Source organism: Phyllobates terribilis, unplaced genomic scaffold (genome assembly GCF_046119375.1).
Source record: "Phyllobates terribilis strain yellow unplaced genomic scaffold, ASM4611937v1 Scaffold_1__5_contigs__length_1240528914, whole genome shotgun sequence".
NCBI classification, from domain to species: domain Eukaryota; kingdom Metazoa; phylum Chordata; class Amphibia; order Anura; family Dendrobatidae; genus Phyllobates; species Phyllobates terribilis.
In genome coordinates, this window is record NW_027362761.1 from 717,410,310 (window position 1) to 717,426,175 (window position 15,866).

The window sequence follows — 15,866 nt, forward strand, 5'->3', positions numbered from 1 at the left end:
AATGAAACATCTCTAGGAAAGGTGTTCTAAAACTGCTGATCACAGCTAGCCTGTCTAGTTGCCAACTTACTGACTGATAAGCATAAAGGGCTCTTAAATGAATAGCTCCCATAATGCAGAAAACATACGATTATGGGAACATCAGTTGTTATTAAATAGGATCTGAGTGAACAGTTGAGAGGTCCTCCTTAACAATTGAAGCAATTGAAAATTATAACAATTAAAAACATTGCATGTAAAAAGAACAAGTTGTTTGACTGACAAAGATGATATTTTACTTGAATACCATCTTCTATAAGGAATTACATTTTTTTACATTTAGTTCATAATAGTGTCATATTTAACTTTTCTAATTTTTACTTCGCTAAAATACCAGTGTCATTTAAAAACAATCATTTTTTTTAGAATTAGTAAATTAGTCACACATGCTATTAGACTGTAGTTAATTTTTCATATCATTTCCTTATAGGATTCAAAACCTAATTTTTCTAACACAACCATATTTAGACACTAAAGATAATTTCATAGGAAATTATTGTATCAGTATATTTTCTAAAGCATCACTATTGTTTTAATAAAAATATGAATGTTGTGTTAGGTAAGGAATATGGCATGTACCCAACAAAAAGGCAATGGAAAATATTTCATGGTCAACTAAATGATCTGAAGTGATGCAAAACAGCAATAATACCAATGAAATTGACTAGCGATCCAAGAGTTCTGGTTGTTATATATTTTTTTTAAGCTTTTATAATACCAACATATTGCACAGCAATGTATAGAGATTCTCAACATTCACACAATCTAATTTCCTTGATAAACACACTTCATAGCTAATTTTACAGGAAGTTAATAATTAGTGTTTTCGGAGTGTGAATAATTGTGAACAAATCTTAACGATGAGTTTTTTTAAATCAATTTTTATGTTGGAAAGATTTTATGCTGATATCACATTTAAAAAAATAGATTTTTCTATTGATGAGGTTTTTTTTTAAGAGGCATTTGTCTCATCACGTAACCAAATGTGGTGTATTGCCTTGCCCGGAAAACATGCCAAGAATTTTTTTTTTCTAAAAAGGCATGTTTTACCATTAAAATAAATGTAAGTATTTTTTGTGCGCCCTCTACACCAAAATCCCACAAAAAAAACTCTATGCTAACAAACACAGTATGTTGATTATGTTCTAATTAGTCGAAAAATATCATCAAAATGAAGTGAAGGGAATTCTATATAATGCTTACAAACTAGCCACTGATATTACAGTAAGAGTCCAATGCCAATTACAATGTACATTAATTCTAGTATCCTGGAAGAACACTACTTATGTTTTAGGAATTGTCCAGCGCAAATTTCCTAGATATGACAAGATATTCACTAACATAGATTATTTTCCTATCTACTCTAACAATGATTTAAAAAAAAAAGTTCAGTTTTATCCACACTATTCATGATTAATTGAAAACCATGATTGTTTTATTTACTATACATAGACTGAGATCAATAGGTATTGGTAAGAAATATGAATAGATAAATTCTATCTACACACATAAATGAATAATAGATAATAAAATAGATAACAAATATTTAGAATCCATACCTAATTGCATGCTGAAAAGAACCATCAAAATAGCTGTATACCGTAGTTGAGGTGGAAGAGCATGGCTGTACCAATCCATTCCTCCTGCTTCGTATGAGAGGCTGTGAAAAATAATCCTTGCTGTGTCCCTTTTCTACCTCAAAGACTTATGATAATGAAAAGTTGCAGTTGCTTAAGCACCTGTGTTAACTTTTTTAGGAGTGAGGCAAGTGACACACCTGTGCCTGAAGCAAGTACAGTATGTCACTTTATAAATTCTATTGAGAGGTCCAAGGTAAAGAATTTTGGAAAAAGGTCATTGACTGAGTCATTTTAACCCAGCCCAAACAATTGCCCAGTTGAAATAAATATTTGCTGACTATGATCAGAGGAATGTACGTACATTGATGGATTCATGTTTATCTGAATCACTGTACTTTACCACCTGAAATCCTTCAGCCACAAGAGGCACACAATAGCTACCTCCCGAAACTGCAGTCAGTGTCTTAAAGTCTCTTATGCTGGTAAAAATTCAGGATGATATACCTTATCAGATTATTTATTGCTTATATATTGAACCACATGTGTTAACATTGACTCATTAGTAGAGATGAGCGAACTATTTTCAATTTGAATTTGTAGGATTCGCCGAATTGTCTTCAAAAATTGGATTTGAAGCAAATAAATTCGCTACAAATCAAAGTACTGCAAAGCCTGTAATTGCACTCAGTGTAGGTGTATAATGCAGAGGTCTCCTAGGACTGTAGGGAATCCATTTTGAGCATATTAATGCAAACTGCCTTATTAATGTCCAAATGATGTCTACCTATCTGGCTAGATGAAAATGTCTCGCCCAGGGGGAGATGTGGGGGGACTCGGTACCCGGGCCTTTACCTTCTTTGCAGGATATCACGGCGGTCGGCTCCCGGGCCTGTCCTCTGGGTCACTGTTTAAAAGGGGTTTTAGTGTACAGTTTGTCTCGTGACGCCACCTGTGGTTTCCGGTAATGGTTACCGGCGCTGCTGCAGACCTCCGGGGGTGATGGCATGGCAGCTGGGATGTTTCTGCTCCCCACAGGCGGAGCGAGCCCCCGGGGCAGGGTAGATGGATGGGATGCAGGTGAGAGATGGCGCAGCAGCAATAACCGACAGAGACAGTGGAGTGCAGTCATCCGATTTTACTACAGTTCTTTCTAGATTCCTCAGTACACTGTACAGGTTACCGCTTCCCGCGTCGCGCTGCTTTCACCAAGCAGGGGTTCAGAAGTCCCTCCGGCAATTCGAGAGTACTTATTGGGACCCCCTTTCTATATGTACCTTTCCTCAGCCGACTTTCCGCGCTGGGTATTCTCCCTCCTGCCCTGCGCTCCCCACACACTGTCCCGATCGGGTGCTCTGAAGTCCCTCTGGGCAACCTGGAGTTCCCGGACCTACTAGATGCCCTTCACGGCGACTAGGGTGAGGCTGTGGCAACTGCACCATAAAAGTCAGAAGCCTCCGGTTTCCTAGCCGAGACCTGAAGTGACACGACTAGCCCAGGGACCGGTTCCCTAGTTGCGGCCTGGTCCGTCTGACACTTGACAAATTAAAGCGTACGGGTGGCTTCCTGATCATTCTGTACCCCTGGGACCCCTTCAGTTACCGGAGCCTTCCTCCTCGGCTCCCCTCCTCTTCTCTCCTCTGCTGGGCCTCATTTACTAGGCCCACTCTGGAGCAGAGATCCTTTGGAGCACCTGCTCCTCTCCTTACTGCTCACTTCACTGCACAGCACTGCACTGCCACCCTAAGATGGCTTCCCTTTATATATACCTCCTATACGTGTGCTCCCCTGTTCTACGTCCTCCACCCACACCCACTACTGGTTCCCCCTCTCTTTGCTTCCCACCACTCCAGCCAGGGACAGGGCTGAGCAGAAACATAGTGCATCTTGCCCTTCCTGCCAGCCTGGAGCAGTGTAGTGTTGAATGCGGGTGTTGGGGTCCCGGGCAGTACTCCCTCCTTACCTGAGAGTGAGGCACCACTAGATGTAGTACCTCTGTGGCGACTGAACCCTCAGGGGCGCCACACTCCCCCTTGACAAAGCTCAGCACGTCCGCGGGCTGGAACAGAGTAAAACACGGTATATTAAAGACATGCAAAATTTTAGAATGCATTTGCATATAAGATAATAAACAAACTTTCTTCCCTTTATGGGAGGTACTTTTTCTTGAACGCTACTGGTTACATTTTTCAGAAACATTATAAAACTTTTTAAATAACATTTTCCCTAACACTTATAAAACATTTTCTTAAAGTTACGATGAGTCCCAATACCAGGTGTCCGTTTCACTGGTAAAGGCGCAATTTGAGCAGCATGAGGGACCCGTCTGAAAACCCTCAACGTAGGCCCTGGGCTGGGCTACAGGGCATAAGTGATCCAGGTGTTGGACCACGTCTTCGGCCATGCCAAACGGGTTTTTGTTCAGTGGTCTTTTACTTTAGAACCAATATGGGGCAATTTAATAAGTAATTAATTAGTAACTATATACAACGGAAAGCTTTTGGCTGCTCACAGTCCTCAGCCTACAAGTCTCTATACCCTTATGGGTAACTTAATGCACACATAATTATTTTTAGTTTACACAAAAACAAACTTTCTTTACTGTACACTTATGGGTAACTATGTACAGTACTTTTCAGCAGTTCAATAATAGTGCTCCCTCCGGGGAAGCACCTGTCCACAATTGGCTGGCCAAGCCGGGTCATCAGCTCTAGATGGCGAGGGTTCACTCTCCTCCACCACCCTGTGGACGTTCAGGGCATACCAGCCCCTTTCACCTTGGTGCTTGGTGTAGATGACGTGATCACCAGGGTACAGGTCTGGGGTGTGAGGGCCCGGGATAAGCGGTTCCGGCAGGGGGACCAGGGACGGTGCAGCGCCAGCTGCGTCCGGGACAGGGACATCACTCCTACCTGCTCACGCGACCGCTTCAGCTCGGCCTATCACCTCCTGATCCATGAGCAGCTCCGTCGGGGCTTGGACGCCGCTGATCACTTGCAGTGCCGACCGCTGCCGGGTCGCCAACTTCTCCACAAGCTCCGCTTTCCAGGCAGCGATCTCAGCTTGCAGGGCCACTTCTATCAGCCGACCTAGTTCTTGTATCTCAGCGTGGAGGAACTCCGCATCCTCCAGGGATAACTTTGCTAGCACCCCCTCCAGGGTGAGAGGCACTTCTGGCCGCTGCAGGCCATGGATGGGAGCTTGCTCAGGACTCTCCTCCATGTTGCCTGCCGGGTGCGGTCTGTCTAGATTGGTTAAGACTAGTGTTGAGCGAGCATTAAAATGCTCGGGTGCTCAAAGCTCTGGCCGAGCTCACCGTGATACTCGGGTGCTCGACCCGAGCAACGAGCCCAATGTTAGTCTATGGGAGACCCGAGCATTTTTGCGGCAGCACCCCTGCCAGTCTGTAGAAAGCCTAAAAAGTGCCCAAAGCGATATTGACAGTGCTCAAAAGACATGGGGGCAGCATGGGGATCGCCCCTGGAAGCATTTATGACCCCCAGGTCACTGCTGTCAACAACGTGGTCAGAGGTATTAAGCCACTTTTACGGGCTCACTATAAAACGTTCAAAAACGAAACTGAAATGGTTTTCCTGTGAAATATGTTAAGGAATTTCCTTTCCAGGGTAAAGACTTGTGTATAAGGTAAAATAAATAACCAAAAACAAAAATACTCCTCCACACCTTGGGCTATGTTCACAAGTAGCATTTTTTATGCGTTTTTGCACTTTTGTATTGCTTTCAACCGTGACAAATGCATTCACCTGGAAATGTCATTTTAACATTTTACAACCTTATCTGGCCATGTGCTGTGTGACACATGCATACAGTGCTGAAAAGACATGGGAACAGCATGGGGAAGACCTCTGGAAGTATCTCTGACACCCAGGTCACTGCCTAAAAGTGTGCCCATCAGAAGTGATCCTTGCCGCATCAGAAGATGCAGACTTGCAACTATCCCCGTGCAAGTCCTTGTCCCAGGGCAGTGTTCAATTGTACCTCCCCCATTCCTTGCAATGCAAGCACAAATATGCAGCCAACCACCCACCCACCCGCAGGCTGCAATACCATACTGCTAGCTTTCACTTGAAATGGGGCCTTTTAGTTTGGAGTAGGCCAAAGCTGGCCACTACTTCATGGCTGCTTCGGCGGCCTGGTATCCATACTCAGTCCCCAGCTGCCCGGCGGCCGGGTGTCCATACTCGGTTACCAGCCGCCCCGCGGCCGGGTGTCCACACACGGTCCCCAGCCGCCTGGGGGCGGCCGGGTGTCCATAAACGGTCCCCAGCCGCCCCTATTTCTCCTGTCACCTTCCCACACACTTTTCTTAGCCTGGCCTGCTTTAAGGCAGCATTGGATGAGCCACCAGAGAACCAGACTCCTCCGGTGGGCCCTGGCTTCTCCATCAGGGGAGTTGAGAGTGTCAAGGTGAGGAGCATGATGATTATGATAGAAGTTAGCATCTGCTTTGTTTTCTTTTAATGCAAGCGTAAGTGTGCAGCCTGCCACCCACCCACCCCCAGGCTGCAATGCCATACTGCTAGCTTGCACTTGAAATGGGGCCTTTTAGTTTGGAGGAGGCCGAAGCTGGCCACTACCTCATGGCTGCTTCGGCGGCCTGGTATCCATACTCAGTCCCCAGCCGCCCGACGGCCGGGTGTCCATAAACGGTCCCCAGCCGCCCCTATTTCTCCTGTCACCTTCCCACACACTTTTCTTAGCCAGACCTGCTTTAGGGCAGCATTGGACGAGCCCACCAGGAGAGTTGAGAGTGCCAAGGTGAGGAGCATGATGATGATGATAGAAGTTAGCATCTGCTTTGTTTTCTTGGAATGCAAGCGCATGTATGTAGTAGCGGCTAGACCTGAGGTGGTCAGCATTTTGGCGCATATCCTACCTCCTCCGAGGATTGCTGGATGTTTTCCTGCTACTATCCCAGTTCTATGACTCCCGTTAAAACAAAGCTTCAGGTGATTAATGATGGATGAGGTGGTGGCAAAGGAGAAAGAGCAGGAGGAACAGGGACCATTCACATCAATATCAGGCTAGTCAACCACACATGTCTTGTAGGATATGTTTCTGTACCAAAAGGAGCGGTTCGGCTACACAGTTATAGGGCATACAGTGAGTGCAATGCCTACCAAAAATTTAGAGGCACTCCAATGCCCATTGGAAGTGACATGGAGGTCAGAGGGCCTTAACTAAACCATTTTTTCCATTTATAGCAACTAGGTCTCCTGTGCACTGTTGGCCTAAGCAGTGAATGGAAGGCTTTCCAAAAATTATGAGGAACTGCAATGCCCCTTGAAACAGACGTGGATTACAGCGTACTAAAAACCTTCTACCCATTATTGGGGAGTGGGTCTCCCTTAGTGTTCGCCTATTCATTGAAAAGCAAAAGCTGACTAAAATTAGGAGGAAAAGCAATGCCCGTTGGAAGAGTCGTGGAGGTCGCAGTAGCTTAACAAGACGGTTTTAATGCCCCTTGGAAAAGTGGTGGAGGTCACAGTAGCTTAACAAGACGGTTTGAATGCCCCTTGGAAAAGAGGTGGAGGTCGCAGTAGCTTAACAAGACGGTTTTAATGCCCCTTGGAAAAGTGGTGGAGGTCACAGTAGCTTAACAAGACAGTTTTAATGCCCCTCGGAAGAGACGTGGAGGTCGCAGTAGCTTAACAAGACGGTTTTAATGCCCCTTGGAAAAGTGGTGGAGGTCACAGTAGCTTAACAAGACGTTTTGAATGCCCCTTGGAAAAGTGGTGGAGGTCGCAGTAGCTTAACAAGACGGTTTTAATGCCCCTTACAAGAGCCATGCAGTATAGCATATTACAAACATTATTCCCATTATTGGGGAGTGGGTCTCCCATAGTCTTTGCCTATGCCTTCCAAGCAAAAGCTGCTAAAAATTAGGATGGAGGAACTTGCAATGCCCCTTACAAGAGCCATGCAGTATAGCATATTACAAACATTATTCCCATTATTGGGGAGTGGGTCTCCCATAGTCTTTGCCTATGCCTTCCAAGCAAAAGCTGCCAAAAATTAGGACAGAGGAACTTACAATGTCCCTTACAAGAGAAATGCAGTACAGCATATTACAAACATTATTCCCATTATTGGGGAGTGAGTCTCCCATAGTCTTTGCTTATGCCTTCCAAGCAAAAGCTGCCAAAAATTAGTAGGAAATGCAATGCCCGTTCGAAGAGTCGTGGAGGTTACTGTTAATTAAAAACAACATTTCAATGCCCCTTGGAAGAGCTGTGGAGTTCAGAGTGGTTAAACAAGATGCTTTTAATGCCCCTCGGAAGAGTCGTGGAGGTCCCAGTAGCTTAACAAGATGGTTTTAATGCCCCTCGGAAGAGACGTGGAGGTCTCAGTAGCTTAACAAGACAGTTTTAATGCCCCTTGGAAAAGGGGTGGAGGTCACAGTAGCTTAACAAGATGGTTTTAATGCCCCTTGGAAGAGACGTGGAGGTCCCAGTAGCTTAACAAGATGCTTTTAATGCCCCTCGGAAGAGATGTGGAGGTGGCAGTAGCTTAACAAGATGGTTTTAATGCCCCTTGGAAAAGTGGTGGTGGTCGCAGTAGCTTAACAAGACGGTTTTAATGCCCCTTACAAGAGCCATACAGTACAGCATCTTAAAAATATTATTCCCATTATTGGGGAGTGGGTCTCCCACAGTCTTTGCTTATGCCTTCCAAGAAAAAGCTGACAAAAATAAGGACGGAGGAACTTTCTACAATGGCAACACGGACCACGGTCACCCTGGTGGTATAGTGGTGATGGAGGCTGAGGATAAGGAGAAGAACATAAAACAGCCGAAATGAGGAAGCGTATACCCATGTGTGGGTGTGAAGCGGTGCATGTGAATATACCTCCCGAAATAACACAGTGGATTTGACTTTATGTTACTGTGCTGTCATTTGGTGGTGATGAGAAGTCTGGCCCAATCCAGCCCTTGTTCATTTTGATAAGGGTCAGCTTTTCAGCATTGTCAGTTGACAGGTGAGTGCTCTTATCAGTTATAATTTCCCCCAGCGGCACTAAAAACACGCTCCGATAACACGCTAGTGGAGGGGCAGGCCAGGACCTCCAAGGCATACAGAGCGAGTTCATTCCAAGTGACCAGCTTGGATACCCAATAATTAAAAGGCACAGAGGAATCACGGAGAACGCTGGTACGGTCGGCAAGGTACTCCCTCACCATCTTTTGAAACTTTCCACTCATTGTGAGACTACCCCGCGCCTCAGGGTCTGTCCGAAGGGAGGATCTGAGAAAACTGTCCCAGAACGTTGACAGTGTTCCCCTGCCTCTGCTGGATTGGAGTTGCGCATGTACGCCTTGGTTGGGCAACGAACTGTGACCTCTGCCGCTAGCGTGTTCAGATGGGAATTTTTTAAACAGTTCTGCAGCAAGGGCCTTCTGGTACTGCCCCATTTTTGTAGACCACTCCACCTCAGGAATAAGAGAGTGAAAGTTCTCCTTGTAGCGGGGGTCTAAAAGTGTCACCAACCAGTAATGACTATCACCCAACATTTTGACAACGCGAGGGTCACGGTTAAGGCAGCGTAACATAAAGTCAGCCATGCGTGCCAGACTGGTAATGGGCAAGACTTCCGTGTCCTCACCAAGATGACGACTGACCATGCTCTCCTCCTCCTCCTCCCCCCTGTCCTCAGGCCACCCACACTGAACCGACGGTATGACAGTTGTACAGGTACTACCGTCTACAGCGCATGATACAAGCTCCTGTTCTTCCTCCTCCTCCTCCTCCTCCTCCTCTCCCTCATTGTCCCCCAATGCACATTGGGATGAGATGAGGCTGGGCTGTGTGTAATCGACCGCTACGGTTTCTTGATCCATCTCATCATACTCTGGCTGCAATGCCTCCTCTTTAATTTTCTGCAGAGAGCGTTGCAAAAGACAGACAAGTGGAATGCTGACACTAATGATGGCGTCATCGCCACTCACCATCTTGGTGGACTCCTCAAAGTTTGTGAAGATGGTACATATGTCAGACATCCAGGTCCACTCCTGAGGTCTTATGTGTGGAGTCTGACCTGAATATCGACGGCCTTGTTGCAGCTGGTACTCCACAACTGCTCTCTTCTGCTCACAAATCCTTTGCTACATGTGGAGGGTAGAGTTCCAACGTGTGGGGACATCACACACCAGTCGGTGTGACGGAAGCTGCAAATGCTGCTGCAACACAGCAAGGGTGGCGGAAGCTGTAGCCGACTTGCGAAAATGAGCTGACAGGCGGCGTACTTTGACGAGCAGTTCTAGCAACTCAGGGTACGATTTAAGAAACCGCTGAACCACGAGGTTAAGCACATGAGCCAGGCATGGTACGTGTGTGATCTCGCCTCGCCTCAGAGCCGCCACCAGGTTACGGCCATTGTCACACACGACCATGCCTGGATGTAGGTTCAGCAGTCTCAGCCACAGATCTGCCTGCTCTTTCACAGCTGTCCACAACTCACAAGCAGTGTGAGGTTTCTCACCTAAGCTTATGAGTTTCAGCACAGCCTGTTGCCGCTTGGCGAAGGCAGTACTGCAGTGCTTCCAGCTTGTAACTGATGTGGTGATATCTGAGATGGAGGCTGAACATGAGGAGGAGCAGGAGGATGATGCACATGAGCTGTACACTGTGGGGGCAACTCTGACTGACATAGGGCCCGCAATCCTCGGTGTGGGGAGGATGTGTTCCGTCCCAAGGTCTGACTGGGTCCCGGCTTCCACTATGTTTACCCAGTGTGCCGTCAGGGAGATGTACCGTCCCACAAGCACTTGTCCACGTGTCCGCTGTCAGGTGGACTCTCCTCTCCCAGTAACTGCATTGTTGAGGGCACGGCAGATGTTTTGGGACACGTGCTTGTGTAGTGCGGGGATGGCACACCAGGCAAAATAGTGTGGGCTGGGGACCGAGTACCGAGGGACGGCCACCGCCATAAAGTTGCGGAAGGATTCCATCTCCACGAGCCTAAAAGGCAGCATTTCCAACGCAAGCAGTCGTGAAATGTGCGAATTTAGGACTGTGGCCTGTGGGGTGTTGGCTGCGAATTTCCGCTTTCATTCAAAGGTCTGGGATATGGACAATTGAACGCTGCGGTGGGACGTGGACGTGGACGTTGATGCTGTTTCTTAGAAACTGCCATAACAAGTGAAGACTGAGAGGAGAGGGCATCTTTGCATGCAGTATGGACAGGGGATTGCCTTGCACACACAACAGGGGGTTCTATTGCACGCACAACAGCGGAAGAAGCAGTGGTGACACCCGCTGACACTGGTCGTGGACCCTGGGGTTTGCCCCCCAAAGTCGGGTGCTTTGCTGCCATGTGCCTGATCATGCTGGTAGTGGTCAGGCTGGTAGTTTTGTCACCCCTGCTGATGCTGGCCTGGCAGGTGGTATAAATGGCCTTTTTGGGGTTATCAGCAGAGTCTTTAAAAAAATTACAGACTCTGGAAGACCTACAGGTTGTACTGGCAAAGTCCCTCGTGTTGATGTTATGGGGAACTGTTGCCTGCCTTCTGTGTGTGGCCACCACACTGCTTCTTCCTGCCTGTTGGGGTACTCTGCCTCCCTCACCCTGTGTGCTGCTGGCCTCGCTCTGCATGTCCTCCTGCCACGTTGGGTCAGTTACTAGATCATCCACCACCTCCTCCTCTTCCACTTGCGCACCACGATCCTCCTCCTCACTTCGTGGCAATTGTGTCTCGTCATCGTCCACCTCTTGTGACAAATTGCCAGCGTTGACTTCCTGTGGCCGTGGCTGTTCAAATATTTGGGCATTGCTACATGGGATCTCCTCTTCCACCACTTCAAGCGGAGCAGGCGAGGGGCACAAATCTGGAAATGGACCAGTGAATAGCTCTTCAGAGTGTCCAAGTGTGGGATCAGTTGCTGTCTAACGACACTCGGCATGGTGGGAGGAAGGAGCATCAGGGTGAGGAGGAGTATGCGGTCGAGACTCACGGCTACTAAAATTGACCGTGTGGAAGACAGACCGGAGGTGGTGGTGCCCAGGTAACTGGAAGTATTATCTGCTATCCAATTAATAACCTGCTCACACTGATCAGTTCACAATACTGGTGTTGTAGTGTGCTTCCCTAATAATTCGGTCAAGAAGTGGGAGCGAGTAGATGTTGCTGTTGGTTGTGGCACTTTTTCACCTTGGCCACGGCCCCGTCCTCTACACGCACCATCACCAGAACATCCAGTTCCACGTCCCTTGCCACGCGCCTTGCCCATTGTAAATGAAGTAAAATAGCTTACACTCGCACTATCAATGGAAAAAGGGTAATAAAAAGAAGATTAGAACTGTGGAAGAGGAAAACCACAGTTCTATTTGTCTGGCCTATACCAGAATCTTTTAAACAGATATATTTGTGACTGACAGACAGGGAGACACTATTACTGTTTTTTTTTACGTAAAACAGGCCAAAAGCAGGATAATACAGAGATTTGACCTGTGGAACTGCTAAACCACAGTTCTATTTCTCTGGCCTACACCAGACTCTTTTAAACAGATATATTGGTGTCTGATCAGTCAGGGAGACACTACTACAGTTTTTTTTCACAGCAAAAAATGCCAAAAACAGGATAATACAGAGATTTGACCCGTGGAACTGCAAAACCACAGTTCTATTTCTCTGGTCTACACCAGACTCTTTTAAACAGATATACTGGTGTCTGATCAGTCAGGGAGACACTACTACAGTTTTTTTTTATGGCAAAAAATGCCAAAAGCAGGATAATACAGAGATTTGACCCGTGGAACTGCAAAACCACAGTTCTATTTCTCTGGCCTACACCAGACTCTTTTAAACAGATATATTGGTGTCTGACCAGTCAGGGAGACACTACTACAGTTTTTTTTTTACGGCAAAAAATGCCAAAAGCAGGATAATGCAGAGATTTGACCCGTGGAACTGCAAAACCACAGTTCTATTTCTCTGGCCTACACCAGACTCTTTTAAACAGATATATTGGGGTCTGACCAGTCAGGGAGACACTATTACAGTTTTTTTTTATGGCAAAAAATGCCAAAAGCAGGATAATACAGAGATTTGACCCGTGGAACTGCAAAACCACAGTTCTGTTTCTCTGGCCTACACCAGACTCTTTTAAACAGATATATTGGTGTCTGACCAGTCAGGGAGACACTACTACAGTTTTTTTTTTACGGCAAAAAATGCCAAAAGCAGGATAATGCAGAGATTTGACCCGTGGAACTGCAAAACCACAGTTCTATTTCTCTGGCCTACACCAGACTCTTTTAAACAGATATATTGGGGTCTGACCAGTCAGGGAGACACTATTACAGTTTTTTTTTATGGCAAAAAATGCCAAAAGCAGGATAATACAGAGATTTGACCCGTGGAACTGCAAAACCACAGTTCTGTTTCTCTGGCCTACACCAGACTCTTTTAAACAGATATATTGGTGTCTGACCAGTCAGGGAGACACTACTACAGTTTTTTTTTACGGCAAAAAATGCCAAAGGCAGGATAATACAGAGATTTGACCCGTGGAACTGCAAAATCACAGTTATAGTTATGTGGCGTACACCAGATTCTTTTAAACAGATATATTGGTGTCTGAACAGTCACAGACGCACTCAATTTTTTGGGGGGGAGAGGGGGGAATACCAAAAGGTTAGTAACAATGAAAAAACAAGGGGAAAGGGAAAGGGAAAACGTATGTCAGCTCACCATGTAATAGCCAGACTCATCCAGTCCCAACGAAGTCTTGCAGCGGAGATGCCCAGGTCACGGGCTACCAAGGTTCAAGTAATGAGAAAGCAAGCAAAGATGTCTCCAGCAGGACCAGGGTTGTATATATCTTGTTAAAACTTCACTTTTAATTTCAAATTGTAAAAGCCAAGGATGAGTTACAGAATGAGCAATATAGCGGCTCTTAGGTACAGCACATTCCAACGCGTTTCGGCTAAACCTTATTCATGGAATAATGTGAGAACTAAGCCTACTAGCTGAAGTTAAATAAAAAACACTTCTTGGTGATTGCTTCAGGTGTTGGACCCCAGCCCAGAGGAGAATTAACCCATTATTGGCAGCTAAAATTAACTACAGCAAAAAAGCACAAAAACTACATAAAATTGGACATGAGATAGAATGGAATACAAAATTAGTGAAAATACAAAATGAGTGAGAGATACATGCAGAAACAAAAGCAAAAAGATCTTTTATGCCGTGGAGCAGTAAAACACATAATAACGATCATAATAATCACTAAGCATCCTTTGTGTCTGGTGAGCATGACTGTTTAAACACCATTAGAGTATAAATATAGTTAGTATATGTGGTCCCATTAAAAAAAAAAAAAAAACACACACAAAAAAAATATATATATATTTTCTTTTTTTCTTTCCCTTTTATGGAAAAATCATGCAAAAGTCATAAATATAAGCATTGAACAATAAAGCAGTTAAACAGTTAGACAGTGCATTCTATTGTGACCACAAAGGAAATATATTATCAAAGTACTGTCGAACATGAATACGTGAGACTAAGTGTATTGTAAAATGAGATCCTGTCTCACATTCAAACCTTGCGGAAATCTAGTACACAGGAGAAAAATCCAGAATGATTCTCGGTTCAGGATTTTTCTCCTGTGGTCACCACCTCTCTCCGGCTTAAAAACTTTTTCTATTGCTTTAAATCTGAAGTTATTTAGATCTCCATGGTGGACATTTGCAAAGTGTTTTGAAACTGCCGATTTGTTTAGGCTGTTAGGATTACATGCATCCGACATATGACGACGGATGCGTATTTTTAAAGGTCCTGTGGTACAGCCTACATACTGTAGCTTACAAGCAATACATTCTGCAAGGTATATAACCCCTTCTGAATTGCAGTTTAAGAAGGTGCTGATTTTGTATATTTTTTTGGTGATTTCAGCCTGAAAGGAAACACTTTTGTGTGCGTATTTACAAGAAATGCACCTACTATGGCCACAATTATAAAACCCTTTTAAAGTGAGCCAGGTTTCTGATGGAAAATGAGAATTTTTTGTACAAAAAAGACTCGGAGAAACCAGTGAACCTATAGTGGGAGCTTTTTTAGCTATATATTTTATGGAACAATTGTCCATGATTTTCACTAGAGTGGGGTCCTGATTTAGCATGGGTATATATTTTTTTATGATATTGACAATACTGTTGAACTGTGGGCTAAATTGTGTAGTAAACACAACCGTATTTTTCGTATTTTTAAATCTGCTTGGTTCTTTTTTGGATCGATTTTTCAATAAATCCTTTCTGTCTATATTAGCTACTATTTTTTCTGCTCTGTTTAGAATGCCTTTAGAGTATCCTCTTAAAGCTAGTCTGTTTTTAGTGCTGGAGGCTGCCTCTTGATAACTCTTTTCTATTGAGGAGTTCCTCTTTAACCTGATCATTTCTCCCACTGGGATATTTTTAATATTGTGGGGAGGATGGCAAGAGCTTGCTTGCAGAATGCTATTACCTGCCGTTTTTTTCCTAAATGGTGAGATCAAAACTCGCTTCATATCATCATTACCTTCAAGTGTTACATCTAAAAAGTTAATAGATTTTTTGTCAGTGTGAGATGTAAATTTAAGATTATAATTATTTTTATTGATATATTTGACAAAATCTGTGATAAGATGGGGAGAGCCTGTCCAAACAAGAAGTAAATCATCTATATATCGCCCATACCAAGCAATATATTTCAAAAACGGGTTTGAATCTGAAAAAACATCGGTCTCCTCCCAGGTGGCCATGACAATATTATGGGGAGAATTTTCCCCCCATGCTGACTCCACGTTTTTGCAGATAATAGCGACCATCAAAGGTGAAAAAATTATTATTCAACAAAAATCCTACTGCTGAAATAAGAAAATTTTGTATATTGGTTTCATAAGAGCTATATTTTTCAAGGAACTTATCTAAACAGCGAATGGCAATATCGTGCGGTATAGAGGGGTATAACCCCTCTACATCGCATGTAAGCCATTGAAAATCCCTGTTCCACTCAAATCCATCAAAAGTATTGGCGATAGTTTTAGAATCTCTAATATATCCTGGTATATCAACAACCAAAGGTTGTAAGTAATGATCCACCCATTCTCCAAGTCTCTCACCAAGAGAGCCAATTCCTGAGATGATGGGTCTAAGCGGAGGGGGAAAGACATCTTTATGTATTTTAGGAAGTGAGTGGAGAATGGGAATAACAGGATGTTCTATAGCAAGATATTCAAAGATTTTTTTAT

The 15,866-nt window shown here is 44.7% G+C and overlaps 1 protein-coding gene across 1 annotated transcript in view; it reads right to left on the reverse strand.

Moving 5' to 3' along the window:
* MUC16 (mucin 16, cell surface associated) overlaps positions 1-1,768 on the reverse strand; it is a 90,251-nt gene extending 88,483 nt beyond the window's left edge. The window contains exon 1 of the mRNA XM_073642485.1: positions 1,599-1,768. Coding sequence (XP_073498586.1) covers positions 1,599-1,677 — 79 coding nt within the window. The 5' untranslated portion in view covers positions 1,678-1,768. The remainder of the gene's footprint in view (positions 1-1,598) is intronic.
* Positions 1,769-15,866: the final 14,098 nt, after the last annotated feature.